The sequence below is a fragment of the Myotis myotis genome, unplaced genomic scaffold (genome assembly GCF_014108235.1).
Source record: "Myotis myotis isolate mMyoMyo1 unplaced genomic scaffold, mMyoMyo1.p scaffold_m19_p_7, whole genome shotgun sequence".
Taxonomy (NCBI): Eukaryota; Metazoa; Chordata; class Mammalia; order Chiroptera; family Vespertilionidae; genus Myotis; species Myotis myotis.
In genome coordinates, this window is record NW_023416379.1 from 91,970,932 (window position 1) to 91,986,048 (window position 15,117).

The 15,117-nt window shown below is 57.8% G+C and overlaps 1 protein-coding gene across 3 annotated transcripts; it reads left to right on the plus strand.

Moving 5' to 3' along the window:
* The first annotated feature begins 446 nt into the window (after positions 1 to 446).
* Positions 447 to 14,879, plus strand: BNIP5 (BCL2 interacting protein 5). 3 transcript variants are annotated; one of them, XM_036317118.1, is made up of 12 exons: positions 447 to 1,414; positions 1,857 to 2,449; positions 3,356 to 3,484; positions 4,847 to 4,911; positions 5,209 to 5,488; positions 6,410 to 6,541; positions 7,508 to 7,569; positions 7,875 to 8,115; positions 8,917 to 9,048; positions 9,879 to 9,943; positions 11,472 to 11,714; positions 14,258 to 14,879. In XM_036317118.1, exons 2-12 carry the CDS (start codon positions 1,861 to 1,863, stop codon positions 14,291 to 14,293), a joined length of 1,974 nt encoding a protein of 657 aa, XP_036173011.1. In that variant the 5' UTR covers positions 447 to 1,414; positions 1,857 to 1,860; the 3' UTR covers positions 14,294 to 14,879. The 3 variants fall into 3 exon arrangements, with proteins under 3 accessions (XP_036173011.1, XP_036173010.1, XP_036173009.1); XM_036317117.1 differs by having other exon boundaries at positions 447 to 1,409; XM_036317116.1 differs by lacking the exon at positions 447 to 1,414 and having other exon boundaries at positions 1,686 to 2,449.
* Positions 14,880 to 15,117: the final 238 nt, after the last annotated feature.

The following is a 15,117-nucleotide window of genomic DNA, read 5'->3' on the forward strand; positions in this document are numbered from 1 at the left end:
GGCTTTCTGGATGCCCTGCGGCCGCACCCGGGGCGCTGGCCAAGCCTGTGCCTGTCTGAGTATCATTCATTCATTCCCCAAACCCCAAGGGCCTGCAGGCAGTGTGGGCGCTGGCCAAGCCTGTGCCTGTCTGAGTATCATTCATTCATTCCCCAAACCCCAAGGGTCTGCAGGCAGTGTGGGCGCTGGCCAAGCCTGTGCCTGTCTGAGTATCATTCATTCATTCCCCAAACCCCAAGGGCCTCCAGGCAGTGTGGGCGCTGGCCATGCCTGTGCCTGTCTGAGTATCATTCATTCATTCCCCAAACCCCAAGGGCCTGCAGGCAGTGTGGGCGCTGGGGGAGCCACGCAGCTCCGCCCTCTCCGGAACTGGAGTTTGGGGGGCAGACGGCACAGATGCTCAGATAATTACTCCTTGCGCTTGGGCCGGGAGAATGCAAGGGGCTCCGAGTCCCTGTAGGTTTGCGGTGTGTGTGCATGCTTCTGTGACACACGAGTGTCTGAGCCCGTTCGGGCTGCTGTAGCACAGAGCACAGGAACTTCTTCCTCACGCTTCTGGAGGCGGGAAGGTTGAGGTTGAGGTGCTGGCAGGTTCGGTGTTTGGCGGAGGTTTCCTGGTTCATAGACAGTCACCTGCCCTCTGTGCCCCCACGTGACGGGAGTGGCAAGGGAGCCCCCGGTGTCCTTTATAAGGGACACTAACCTGGTTCATGAGGCCTGTGCTCTTGTGGCCTAATCACCGCCCAGAGGCCCCGCCTCCTAATACCATCACCTGGGGCCTTAGGATCAACAATGAATCTGGGGGCACAGACGTTCAGTCTACAGCAGTGAGCGTCTGTGGGTGCTGGCTCCGGCCCACACGCGTGTGCCACACACACGGAGGCGGCTATTGGTTAAATTCTATTGTGTGGCGTCCAGGGTGGAGAGGGCAGGGCCAAAGGGGTCTGTGAAACAGTGCCGGCGCCCGAGCAGTGACAGAGCCCCCAGCGGGTGAGTAGGTGAGGGTGGCCTATAGAGGAGGCCACTGTACACTCAGGTAATCCACCAGAGGCGGCAGCAGGTCAGGGGACGCGCAGACTCACTCCGGCTCCGCAGTAGCTCGCGTCAGCTGTGCCCTCCCTGGTGCGTGGGTGTGTGTCACCTCTGAGCCGAGGTCCCGTGACCAGCAGGTCACTTGGGTGTTCCCGAGCAGACTGGACTTTGCTCTGAAACCACTCTCCGCCAAGGCGATAAACACGTTTACAGGAGCGGCTGGGTTCCCTGCAGTGAGGGGGTGCTGTGTCTCGGGGGGACTGGCTGGAAGCAGGTCCCCCTGAGCAGCCAGGCTGCGTGGGGCGGAGAGGACAGCGGGGAGCAGGCGAGCAGCGAGGAATGGTCCAGCTGAGCAGCGGAGGCGGCGAGGAGGCTCGGTGGGGTGAGGCCGGGCCGTGGTTGAAAGGGCAGCCGCGGGCTGTGCTGGTGGGCGGATGTGGGGACTGAGCGAGACGCGGAGACGGGGCGACTTCACGTTTCTGTCTTGAGCAACTGGAAGAACGCAGCTGCCATTTACTGAGCTGTCCGGTGAAATATTCCTAACAGCCTCTGGGGTGGATAGGCAGGTGTTGGCCCAGTTCAGATGAGAGCACTGAGCTGTCCGGGGGCGGGGGGCGGGGAAGGGGGGCACGGTGAGATCTGGGGCACGACCTCCTGGGCCTCACCTCCTCCTCTGGAAAGTGGGGCCAGGACACCGCTTCCTCTCAGGGTTGTTGAGGAATGAAAGTGGGACGAGCTTTGGGAGCTGAGGCCGCTGGCGTTAGTGGGGGGGTGGCCCTGGGCGGCAGGCGGCCTCTCCTAGGAGCCGTTGGTCTTGGTTGCAGCACCATGGAGCTTCCGCAGGGCCCGAGGAAGCCTCTCTCACAGAGAAGAGCCCGGTCCTGGGACAGGTCGCAGAAGCCCAGGAAGGACCCGGAGTCCCGGGAAGGCCAGTACCTCTCCCTGCCCGCCACGCCCCCCAGACGGGCGCCTGCGGGGAGGGCCCGCGATGGCAGCCGGCACCTCAGCGGCCCAGGGTCTCCGGAGGCTCCGGGCCCCGAGGCCCTCAGCCTGGAGGCGGCCAGGGAGCTGCTCACCAGCGAGCAGAGGCCTCCGCGGGACAAGAAGGACAAGGCCCAGAGTCGCAGCCAGCAGGGGTGGCTGAAGACGATGCTGAACTTCTTCCTGAGGACAGGCCCCGAGGAGGCCAAGGACAAGGCCGCCAGGAGGGCCAGGGCGAAGGAGGGCCTGCCCCCGCCAGCAGACACCTCGGAGCCCAGGAAGAAAGCCCACGACAAGAAGGCCGGCCGCAAGAAGCATGGCCACAGGAAGCACGGGGATGGGGACACCAAGGGGCCCCCAGGCCAGGAAGCCAGAGGCCAGGACACAGCTGCTGCCTGGCGCTCCCAGGAGGCCAGCCAGGGCCCAGGACCCAGAGGTGAGCAGACCTACGCGTTTCTATGGTAACCCCATTGCCCACCCCAGGACTAGGGTGCTCTAAGCGGCTCCTCCAACCGCTCAACAGAGGGGACGGACGGAAGGTGGGACAGCTGCCAGGAGCCCCACCCCTGGGAGCTCCCTCAGACCGGCTCCACTGCCAACCAGCTGTGTGGTTGAGCCTTGATCTTTTCCATCGATAAAGTGGAGATGATGACAGTTGCTGTGTCACGGGGTGGCCGCAGCCCAGCGCTGGCCCGGGAAAGTGCCCCATAATGATCGCTGTTCCTGTGAAGTGCTCTTGTTTGAGGAGCATGGGCCAGGGAGGAGCGGGAGGCCAGGAGGGAGGCGAGGGTGGACGCCCGCCCTCCGCACTAGTCCTCAGCTGAGCACTGGGGGTGTCGGGGAAGTGGCAGGGCCAGTGCTGGGGGCTGGGTCTGACGTGGCACCAGCAGGAAGAGGCGTGCTGTATCATCTTGAGCAGGTTGCTGCCCCCTCTGGAGCCTTTGACTCATTTGTAAAATGAGGGAGCGGGTCCGAGGTGCCTTCCTTTCCTGACTCTGGCTCCTGGAGTTGAGTGCCCCCCCCCCCCGGGCACCTGGAGGGGAGGGCTCTGCCCAAAGTCCCCATGTTTCCTGGGGAGAAGAGACGCAGGGAGGCCCAGGATGGGTTGGGGGCGGGGGAAGGAGGTCTGGGTTGAGGCGGCCTCTTGGAATGGAAGCCTCGTTGGGTTCCTGGTTCTCTGGTGAGGCCCAGAGCGGGCTGCAGCAGCGCCCTCCTGCGGCGAATGCTGAGCTGTTTCCTTGTGTCCATTAACCAAGTCAGGAGAATGGCACTGACATGCCGCCCCCCCCCCCCCCCCCCCAACACACACACACACACTCACTTGCTTCTGCCTTCATTCCAGGCGGAGCGGACCCTGGTCCCCACCAGTCCGTGCTCATCGAGGGCCGGGGTGCTGGGGCCTCGGAGCCTTCTTCCCAAGCCACGGGCCGCCGGCCGGAGGAGGAGCCCCAGAAGCTTGACCAGCTTGACCGTGAGTGAGAATCTACTGTCCTCTGGCCGCAGCTGGGGACTGCCCGGGGGGGGGGGGGGACAGCTTAGGCCTTGGTTGCTCTTTAGGGTTCCACGAGGGGCGTCACAGGAATTATGTGCTAATGAGCATGGGACTCTTTGCTATTCTCTTTAAACTTATAAAAGGAATTTAGAAGAGAGGAAGATAGAATTTATGTATATATTTATGTATATAGTTGGCCATATTTGCTTTGTGAGTGTGTGTGTGTGTGTGTGTGTGTGTGTACTTTCGTTGCTGAACCATTTTAAGTAAAATAATGCTTCATCCTTAAATACTCGAGCCCAGGTCCCCAGGAAATAAGGACCGTCTCATACACACCCACACGCCTGGCATTGGCCCTAATAAAATCAGTGCTGCCCCATTAATCTACTTGCCTGTACAGAATGGGCATGCTTTTAAAGCTATGAAACAGGAGCTCTCGGCCCATCAAAGGATGAGTAAAAGGCATCCAGCTGGTCATTGTGCCAGATGTTTATTTTACATGCTGTTTCTCACCTGAGAGGGAATCAGCAGGTAGACAGAGGCGGGGAGTGAAAGCCAAGCAGGGTTTCTCACTGAGAGCGAAGAGAGGGGAGGGGTTGGGGGGGGGGCGGAGGAAGAGTCTGCGGACGTCCTGGGACCAGCTGGCAGCTAGCAGGGGCCGCTGTGGGCTCGCTGTCCTTGCAGAGTGGGCGGGGCTGATGTTACTTGTGGCTTCTCTGCAAAGACTGGGTAGCGTGGTTATGCATCAATCGGCCGGCTGTCTGTCTTGTGGGCGGAGTCCCTCCGTCCTCCAACCCCACCCGAGGCCAGGCCGGCACCCTTTCAGCCGTTTCTCCAATGGCATTTTGCAGGTTGGAAGGTCAGCGTTAGCCTTGAAAAGTATTTCCAAGCGCAGCCCATCATTTGATGGCCTGACAGCCTTCGGAGGGAAGCAGAGCAGGGATTACGATCCACATTTCACAGGAAAGAGAGGAAGGCCCAGAGAGATTAGGAAATGTACCCAAGGTCACACAGCTTGCTCAACCCGAGGCAGATATTCTCAGATCTGTGCGTTCTGAGGAAACAGCAGGGCACCAGGTGAACGTCTGAAGGACTGACCTGCAATGTCTTGCATGAAATCTCATGCCTTGGCCCAGTGCCCTTCCCCCGTGGACCTCCCAGCCTCTCTCAGAGGAGCAGCCCTGGGATCTGGTGCTTCCCACCACGTCTGAGGCCTCAGGAGATGCTCTAGGGCACCCCATTCAACACAGGAGGCCCATGCTGGTCTCAGAGTCCAGCACAGTCATTAGGAAGCGCGCTCTGTGCATCTAGAAAGATTCACCGGAATCCACTCTCTTCCAGAGGACACTATCATTCAGATGATAGTGCAGCTGCTCCGAGACGTGGGAGATGAGTGGGATGAAGAGGTGAGGAGCCAAGGAGAGGAGGAGGTCCCTGGGGCTTGATGCTTCTTTCCCCTCCTCCCCCTCCTCCTCTCCCACCTCCTTCCCCTCCTCCTCCCCCTCTTCCTCATCCTCCCACGCTCCCTCTCCCTCACTCTCTCCTCCCCCTTCTCCCCCTTCTCCTCCTTCTACCTGCCCTACCTGCCCTCCAGGCCCCCCAGCCCCCCTGCTCTGGACTCTGTCACCCCCTTGCCTGGGGACACCCCCTAGCACATGGCTGCCATTGAGTTGCTTCTCAGGGAGCTCTCCTCTCTCCTCAAGGTCAGGGACCTGGCCCAGTTTTTCCCATGCCCCCTACAACTTCAAGGCTCTCAGCGAGAAGTGGCCCCACAAAACCCGGCCCCAGCCGTGGTCAGGAAGAAATCCCAGGAGAGAAAGTCCAGCCTCAGGAGAGCCTCTTCTCATAAGAAGCAGGGCTCCGAGGAGCCCAGGAGAGCGGGGGCTGCGGATGCTCCCAGCCCGGAGTCCCGGCCGTCCAAGAAGCCCGGCTTCCTGTACATGTGCGTCGGGGGCCACCGGGCCTCCATCTCCAGCAGCGTTGGTGAGCAGGCTCACGGTTACCATAGCAACACTGCAGCTGCCTCCAGCTCTGGACGCTTCCCCAGGGCTGGAGCTGGCCGTGAAGAGCAGCCAGCCCCGTTGTGACCTTTGCTCTTCCCTGAGCAACATGGGGAGGGCCGTGGGGAGGGGAGGGGTGCCAGTGGGCCACCTCCACACACCAGACCTCCCCGCCGAGGCCACCCGTGAAGCCCCCACTGGGAACTGTATTCAGGGACCCCCATCGTCCTCATCTCTGCACCTCAGCCTCCACACCTGGCAGCGGGGAGCTGTGCAGGACGGAGGAGACTGGGAGGCGGGAGACCTGGGTTCTGGGCTATGCTTCCTATGTCGTCCTCCATCTCCGTGCCTCACTCTCCTTGCCTGTAAACTAGGACACCTGCCCACTGTGGACCTAGAACCTAGATCAATGAGCTCTCGGCCTTTTATTACCTCCATTTTACAGATGAGGGCACTGATCATTAGGGAGGCAAAACAGTGGTCAAGGTCATGGCCCATCAGTGATGGAGCCAGAGCCAGAGGGAGAAGGACCTCCTGGGTGTCAGCGGGAGCAGCCTATTTAAAAAGGAGGGGCAATGCTTTGAACCAAAGAGTGGGTTTTCCTGCTGGGGATTCTGGCCCGGAGTGCTGACTCATTCTATGTACCTACTCTCCAACTAGTGGATCAAGCCAGGCTGGTGGAGGGGTGAGGTCGCTAGGGGAGGGAGGCGAAGGAGTAAGCCCAAGAAGCCAGGTGTTCACGTGCAAGGCCCTGCCCAGCAGCTCACCTCCACCCTGGCTCACTCCCCAGCTCACTCCACGGTGATCTGGCCACAGAGCGAACGGTGGAGGCTCTGTCGCATCTGTGCAGTAGGTAACGCCTCGCACTAACAAAACACACTCACCATTTCATTTTGCTTCTCAGACTTGGAAGAACCTGAAGTCCAAGAGGCCTCGTCCACAGATTGTGGGGGTCCAAGTCCCTTCGAGCTTCCCATCCACACAGGAAGCCGGGCGCCCGGAGAGGACTTGCAGCCGGACAAAGCCTCAGAGTGCAGTCAGTACCCCTCGCCTTCCCCCCCGCCCCCGGGTCCCTTCAGAACGCCTGGCCTGACCCCTCCACTTGCAGAAGGGACACTGAACCAGAGAGGCAGACACTTGTCCTGACCTATGAGAGCGGCAGGCGCCCAGCCACACCGCGGTCACCCCCTGTCTGGGCCTCCCCTGCGAAACGCCCTCCTTGCGGGGCGGCCATAGGCGCTTCGAGGGAGGCAGTGGCTCACGGCACGGGCTGGGAAGACGGTGTGATTTAGGGCCTGGGTTTGAGTTTGGGCTCTGACCTCTTCCAGCCGCATCAACTTGGACACGTTGCTCCTTCTCTGGCCTCAGTTTCCTCATCAGTGTAATGGGGACAGTAATAGTGCCGGCCGCACAGAGCTGTTAGGCGCACTAAAGGAACGGATGCCCATGCAGCATTGAGAGCAGTGCCCCTTCGCAGCTGATAAACGTTAGCTGTCATTTGTTAGCTGTCATGGGAAGGGGGAAGGGCCCCAGGAGAGGAGCTCAGCAAATGGCAGCTGCCCTCACGATCATTACTGTCCCATGGGGGTGGGGGAGGGGATGGGGAGGGTGAGCTTGGAATCAGAATCCCTGTCAGCTCTGGTGCTGAGGGCACCCCGAAAGGCCTGCTCCCACCCCTCTGCCTTGTCTGCTTTCACAAAAATGTGCCTGGAAGGGGAATGGAGAGGGGCCCAGCGCCGCTTTCCTGTTTTCCTCTCACCTAATGGGGCGGGGGGGAGGGCACCCCTAGGTCCTCCCTGGGGAATGATCAGGACTATGTCCCCTTGAAGCTGCCTCTGCCCTCGGCCCCGCCTGAGGGATCTGTGAGTCCCTCGGGTCAGGACTGGGACAGCGCAAATGCAAGCTCCTTCGCGCCTAGGAGACCGGAGGACCGCCCACCCGGGGCCTTAGGAAATGAAGACTGACCCACACTTTCTTCTGCACTTTCTTTGTCCTTTTTTAGAAGAATTTATCCAGAAGATCATCGCCCTACTCCAAGATGCAGAGGAGCAGGAGGGGGAGAAGGTGAGGAGGACGTTCCCCGCCTAGGCCCTGACCCTCATTATGGACCCGGGTCCCTGCCTGGCACCATCACTTCCCTGCCCTCCCCAGTTCTACATCCTGCCAGAGCCCTGCTCCGGCCCCTCCTTCCCCGTCCTGCAGGCTCCCTCTCCCGCCCTGAGCATCAGCGGCTCTTCCCTCTGGGCCGCACACACCCTCTGGTCCGCATGGGTCTCCCTTCGTTCCAGGGGGTGCTGGTCTTTCCCCAGCTCACTTGCAATTTCCTCAAAGTCCAGGGCCTGACTCGATCTCTCTCGTCTCACCTGCAGCAGCTCCAAGTCCAGGAGCCAGAGGTGGCCTCGGAAAACCCGGCCCCACCCTGCAGGAAGAAATCCCAAGAGAAGAAGTCGAGCTTCCGCAAAGCCTTTTCCCATAAGAAGCATGGCTCCAAGGAGCCCAAGAGAGCGGGGGCTGCAGGTGCCGCCAGCCCGGAGTCCCGGCGGCCCAGGAGGCCCACCTATCTGCCCCTGTGTGGGGGGGGCCATCGGCCCTCCATCTCCAGCAGCGTTGGTGAGTGGGCCTGCTGTTGTCATGGTAGCAGAGGCAGCCTCTGACCCCTGGCTTCCTCCAGGGCAGGGGCTGGCCAGCTGCATGGCCTCTGGTTCAGTCTTGACTTTTGCTCTCTGCTCTGAACAGAGTGGGGAGGTGCGGGAGGACCGTGGGGAAGGAGAGGGGCGGGCTGCTGGCAGGACCCACCCCTCCCCACACTCCCTGCATCCCACACACACACTCCAGCATTTGAAAGCAAAGGTGGAAGGAGAACAGTGCCTCTGTGCGTTAGGCGAGTGCACCCGCTAATGGAGGAGCACAGGCCGAGGGCTGATGGAGGAGGATAGGCCGGGGCTGTCTTTCGCTGCTCCCAGCGAGGACCGCTGGTTCCCAGTGATCCCCTGACCTCTGGAGTGATTCTCCGTGCCACGCGCACACATAGTATCTCATTTAACCAGCTCACAACCTGCGAGGCCGTCTTGTTACTCCCATCGGACAGATGGAGAAGTGAGGTTCCCACAGGCTAAGGGACTGCAGGGTTACAGGGACAGTGAGCTCGCCTGGTGGGACCTGTTGGCAGGCCTGCTTGTTTTTCTCCTGGGCAGAGAGGAGGCCGAGGGATTGGTGTGAGAAAGAAAGATTTTGGGAGGGGGCAGGTAGAGTCCCGTGAACTCCTCTGATGTGAGCCCATGGGGCGGGGCTTACCCGGGAACAGAGGCCCCACTCCTGCCAGTGCCTGTGGACACTGCTGTCAGCCCCGGGCGCAGTGACACGCTTGAGGACTTGGTGCAAACACATTCACACCAGCTCCTTTTGCCCCAGATCCGGAGGGTCCTGAGTTCCGGGAGTCTTCGCCCGCAGAAGGGGGACGAGTCAGATCCTCAGCATCACCCTCCGAGGCCAGAAGCCACGAGCCAGAAGGGAGACCTCCGCCGGACGGAGCGTGTGAATCTAGTTAGTACCACCTGCTCTCACCTGGGACGGTGCCCCGTGGACTTACCAGGCTGAGCCCAAGTAGGGAATCGGAGGGCAGCTGGCAAATGTCCAGGAGACTAGAAGGCAGGGAGGGGAGGGGAGCCTTTCAGCTGGGGCTGCCGGGGCCGAGTTGGAGACAGAGCCTTCTTCAGGCAGAGAACACAGTCTATTCTAAGGGATGTAACTTCACCCCACCCCACCCCACCCACCCCACCCACCCCACACCATGGGTTTGCTCGAAGATTTCATTAATTCCTAGCTTGCTCTGGGTCCCCTAAGGAGAGGTGTGCTGGCAAGCAGGCTGGGCGGAGGGCAGGGGTGGTGTCACGCAGGGATGCCCGATCTGCAGCCTTTGCAGATTTCTGTGGTACAAATATCCCCACTGTGGCCAATTTCAACTGCTAGCAGTTGATAACCAGGGCCCACAGCCTCCCCAACCATTTGCAATGAGCCCTTGGTCTGAGCAGCCCCCGCACACCGCTGCTTGCAGCCTGGCCGCTCCATCCGTAGCCAGGACGTCCCTCTCCCCGTTTCTGGTCCCAGCTCCATTCCTGACCCTGCTGCTCTGAAGCCTGGGTGGGGACATCGAGGGCTCAGCTTTCGTATTTGTCAAGTGGCTGCGGGGGAAGCGTGGCCGCCCAAAGTCCCTTCTATTTCCGTAAAGCAACCAGGCCCAGCTCTCAGGCTCAGCGCTGGCTCGGGGAAGACACCCCTCTGCCCTTCACGACCAGCCTGTGCTGTGTGTTAGACACAGTCGTCTGTGAGCCACGTGTGACAGCACCACGTGCCCACTCTCCTTTACCTTCCAGAGGAGCTGGTCATCCAGCAGCTGGTGGCGCTCCTCCCAGGAGTGGACGGCCGTTTGGGGGAGCAGGTAAGAGTACTCAGTCCCCCCGAGGCCAACCCCGGGGCCTCAGCAACCCCCATCTCTGTGTCTGGGTGACCTTGGGCGTGTCCCTTAGCCTCTCTGAGCCTCACTTTCCTCTTTTGCAAACTGGGGGATAAATACCTACTTAGCAAAGTTTAGTGCATAGATAGAAAGTGCCGCACAGCTAGCAGATGAGATACAGGTTAGTTCAAAATAATATAAAGCTCGTGTGGCTCCCTGCCAGCCCGACCACCCCATCCGAGTCCTCCCTGAAGCTCAGCTCAAGTCCCACCTCCCAGGAGCCTCCTTCCAAGTCCGGATGGACTTGGCTGGGGAGGTCCTGGCACACCCTCAGCACCTATGTGACCTCTAGCTCGTTCAGGCTTTTAGATGTCCCTCCCCGGCTAGACAGCCTCTCTGGATGGTTCCCTGCCCTGGAAACCTCCATCTCCTCAGAGAGACACACAGATCGCTCCTGAAGGGTCACTGGTGGGAGCGCAGGTCGCAGATGAGTGAGTCGTGCGGCGGACGCTGTAGGTACCTGACCTCATCGGGTAGCCCGGCCCAAAGAGCCCGCATCCTTTGCAGAGGACTGGCCCCAGAGCCACTTTGCCACCCACGTGGTAGGTTAGAATGAACACCCGCCACCTCCCAGGAGCTGTCCTCCACCAATGGCTGATGGGAGCTAGTGGGTGCACACCCCAGCCCCTGGCTCCGGGGCTGGTTTCCTGAGTGCCCGAGGGGACTGTGTGGCTGCTCTCCCATCCGGCCCCAGCTCCTCATTTCCCATCAGGGTTTCCCCAGGATCATTTCCCCATAAGAGAGCTGCACCCCAGACCTGTCTCTGCTCCCCCTAAGGCTAGGGGCGGGGGGGGGGGGGGAACGACCAACCTAAGACATTTAGGTAGTAAGAGGAGGAGGCGTAGGGTGGGAACTAAAATTCATCAACATCTAGGCTGACACAACATTTTACATAAACCACCTCATCAACCCCTCCCCCGGATAATCAGGGCGGGGCATCCGCCTCCCGTTTCTACAGACCGAGCAGAGGCTCCGAGAGCTCACAGCATAGGTGTGGTTAGACCAGCCGTGGGCAAACTACGGCCCCGCGGGCTGGACCAGATCCTGCCCATTTGAAATGAATAAAACTAAAAAAAAAAAGACCGTACCCTTTTATGTAATGATGTTTACTTTGAATTTATATTAGTTCACACAAACACTCCATCCATGCTTTTGTTCCGGCCCTCCGGTCCAGTTTAAGAACCCATTGTGGCCCTCCAGTCAAAAAGTTTGCCCACCCCTGGGTTAAACCCAGCTGTCCCACTCCAAACACCTGCCCCTCGCCCCCAGGTTGTCCTGCTGTTTGCAGCGGGACCTTGCAGAACAGATTCTGAGCGGCGAGGGGAGGAATGGAACCAGGAGCTTATCCCAGGGACAATGAGGCCCGCCTGGCTGCATGGAGTTGAGGGAGAGGCGGTGGGTGGGAGGGTCGCCTGCCAGCAACACTGATGGCTGCCTTCACTTCTGCTTCCAGATCAGGCGACACCCCAGCCTTAAGAAGTTTTTCTACCAGCTCCCAGACTCGTCCCTCAGAAAGCTGGCGGCCACCCTGCGCAGACGGGGCGCCTGCTCCACTGAGCCCTGCAGGGGCCTCACGGAGAGGCCCTACCAGTTTGCCTTCGACTTGGCCAACAAGTACGCTGGCAGGAATGGGCAAGCTGCCCTCAGCCTGATGGGCCTGCGCTACCCCCAGCTTCCACACACGGAGGCCCCGCAGGTGAGACACGCGATGTGGCGCGAGTGATGAAAAGGTTGACAAGGTCGGGGTCACGACGGGATCTACTCACTGTCCCCTCCCTCTCTGCCTAGTTCAGGACTTTTGGGGTCCAGCTGAAGTGCCACCCCCTTGCTGAGGCCTTCTGAGGCAGTTCTACACCAGTGACCTTTTTCTCTCCCCAAACCCTCACTGGCTTTACTTGATAATTAACATCGTCTTCATTTGGCTCTGGTCTCAACTGTGTGCGTTTCCATACTTTTTGTTAAAGGAATTCATCTTTTTTAAAAAATATTTTTTTAAATATATTTTTATTGATTTCAGAGAGGAAGCGAGAGGGAGAGAGAGATAGAAGCATCCATGATGAAAAAGAATCATTGATTGGCTGCCTCCTACTGGGGATCATGCCCGCAACCCGGGGAAGGTGCCCTTGACTGGAATCCAACCCGAGGCCTTCAGTCCGCAGGCCAATGCCCTATCCACTGAGCCAAACTGGCTAGGGCAGGGGTGGGCAAACTTTTTGACTCGAGGGCCACAATGGGTTCTTAAACTGGACCGGAGGGCCGGAACAAAAGCATGGATGGAGTGTTTGTGTGAACTAATATAAATTCAAAGTAAACATCATTACATAAAAGGGTACGGTCTTTTTTTTTTTTTTTTTTTTAGTTTTATTCATTTCAAACAGGCCGGATCCGGCCCGCTGGCCGTAGTTTGCCCACGGCTGGGCTAGGGCTTTAAATATGTTTTTATTGACTTTAGAGAGAGAGGAAGGGAGAGAGAGATAGAAACATCAATGAGAGAGAAACATCCATGATCAGCTGCCTCCTGCACGTCCCCTACTGTAGACCGAGCCCGCAGCCCGGACACGTGCCCTGCCTGGGAATCAAATGGCGACTTGGTGCATGGGACAGCACTCAACCAACTGAGCCACACCGGCCGGGCTACTTTCATGCTTTTTGATATCAGCATGGGGTATGGGACTGGCTGCTGTCTTAGCTTACCCTCTTATTGTTCCATGGGTTCTGCTGCGTGGCTTCCCAATCTGAGGCTGCCATAAAACTGAAATAACGAAGCAGAGTAAGGTTGCATATCAAACAAGGGCTGGAGGAGTGAGCACCCGGGGGTGCTCCTTCACAGGCCTGAGTCCTTGATTAAGACCCTCCCCTGCCCCACGCTCACTCTTCTGATTGCCTCATGCTTCCCCCTCCCCCAAGACTCTGAGATTCCCATTTAGAAATAACATTCACCACGGATGTTTTTAAAAATCTGAGCTTTCACATGTACTTTGGAAGACTCAGATAAACAGTTTCCCCCACTCCTTCCAAATCCTCTTAACATAACCTGCTTACAAACACTGGGCCCAGATCTGCAGAGCAGAAGCTACTGAACGAGGGTGTGACTTTAGGGCAGTGGTTCTCAACCTTCCTAATGCCGCGACCCTTTAATACAGTCCCTCATGTTGTGGTGACCCCCGACCATAAAATTATTTCCGTTGCTGCTTCATAACTGTAATGTTGCTACTGTTATGAATCGTCATGTAAATATCTGATATGCAGGATGTATTTGCATTGTTATAAATTGAACATAATTAAAGCATAGTGATTAATCACAAAAACAATATGTAATTAGATATGTGTTTTCCGATGGTCTTAGGCGACCCCTGTGAAAGGGTCGTTTGACCCGCCAAAGGGGTCGCAACCCACAGGTTGAGAACCACTGCTTTAAAGGAAAGAAATGTTCTGTTTGTTGGTGTTGGACACACAGAACCAGAACTTCTACATCCTAATGGCCCCCCCGGGAAACAGGAGCATCATTGCAATGTCGTTACCATCACTCAAACACTCTGTCTTCCTCTCCTGGAATTAACTACCCTTGGAAGCCGTGTGCTCAGTCTTACAAGCTACACATATTTGCTGCTTGTTATTCAAATGCTCTGCCCAACAGTGGCTTGTTCCCCCGCTGAGAACTCCTTGTGACCTCACACCTCTCCTTTCTCAGCCTTACCGTCTTCTCCCGAGAATGGGGTATTACAGGTCACTTGCCCTGTAGGTCATAGTTTATAGAGCCATCTGAGTTCTCTGTGGAAGATACTGGAAACATCAGTTCTGACATCCTCAGTAGCCCTAATTCCTTCCTCTGGTTCTATCATTCCTTCACTCATTCATTCATCCACCTACTCATTCAACCAGTAGACAGTGTGCAAGGTGCTGTGAGGGCCTGTGGAAGGTTCTGCTAGTGGAAAAGACAGACTGATCCCTGCTGACAGAGTTAAATATCAATTACATGCCCAATTACTGGTAACTGAGGTCAAGAAAGCAAGTTGCTCTGGGAGACTTCCAGGAGGTGGCAGGCATTGGTTTTCACTTTCGAGGCCGGAGAGGCTGTAGATGGGGAGAAGGGACCAGGAGGGCACTGTGGGCAGAAGGCACTGTGTGAGCAGAGACCTGGAGGGGGAGCTGGTGTGGTGTGGTGATGAGCGAAGGAGACGTCTATTGTTATCAGACGCCTTGGGCTCTGGCTAACACCTATGTTCCTTTTCTCCTCAGAACATCACAAGTCTTGACATCCAGAGTCCAGACTGAAAGCTGTGCCTTGCACTCAAGTGCCCTTGAACTAGCCAAGCAATTGGTGGCTTTGCCAGGAGACCCCGAAGATGCTCCATGATTGTCCCAATCCGCTGCTTCCCAGACACGATTGCAGATAGAGGACAGCCTTCCGTGTCCTCACATCACCGTAGGCGTGAGACTGAGAGCGCACGACGCATTCTCCCACAGAGCGAGAGGCGGACACACCCTGTTGGGAGAAATAGCACTGGACTGGGACTTGGGAGACGCCGGGCTTTGACTGCTGACCTGCTTCAAACTTGCTGCAAGACCCTGCATGTCCCCGGCCCCGCAGACCTCGGGTTCTGGGTGAAGGGGACCCACTGTGTCCCTTTGGGTCCTGTGCTCCGAAATCTGTCTAAAGAGGGGTGGTGAGTGCTTTTACGCTGCGGCTAAACATAGCCTCCCCCCTGAGCTGGAGGCACTCGCCAAATGAATGAATGCATGAATGAACAGAAAGTTGGAGAACTCCAGATCCAGGCAGCTTGTCAGGCATCCCTGGAGGCCTTGCTCCTCAGCTGGAATTGTACAACCAGGGGTTCTGTCTCTGCGCTGTGGGGTGGGGAGGAAGTGGGGGAGCCACCTCGACAAGCACTGGACCAAACTCTACATTCTGGGACAACCCTGGTGCCGACTTGTGCCCTTGAGTGTCTCCTGGTTTTCACTTTCATTTAAGAGTTACCAAGTCCTTAATCTTATTATTTTTTTTTTTTTACCAGCATGTATTTTATTGATCCACAGAGCTAAAAATATGGCCACTAACATATAGAACACCTGCTGACATTTTTTCAGGTGCTAGTTTT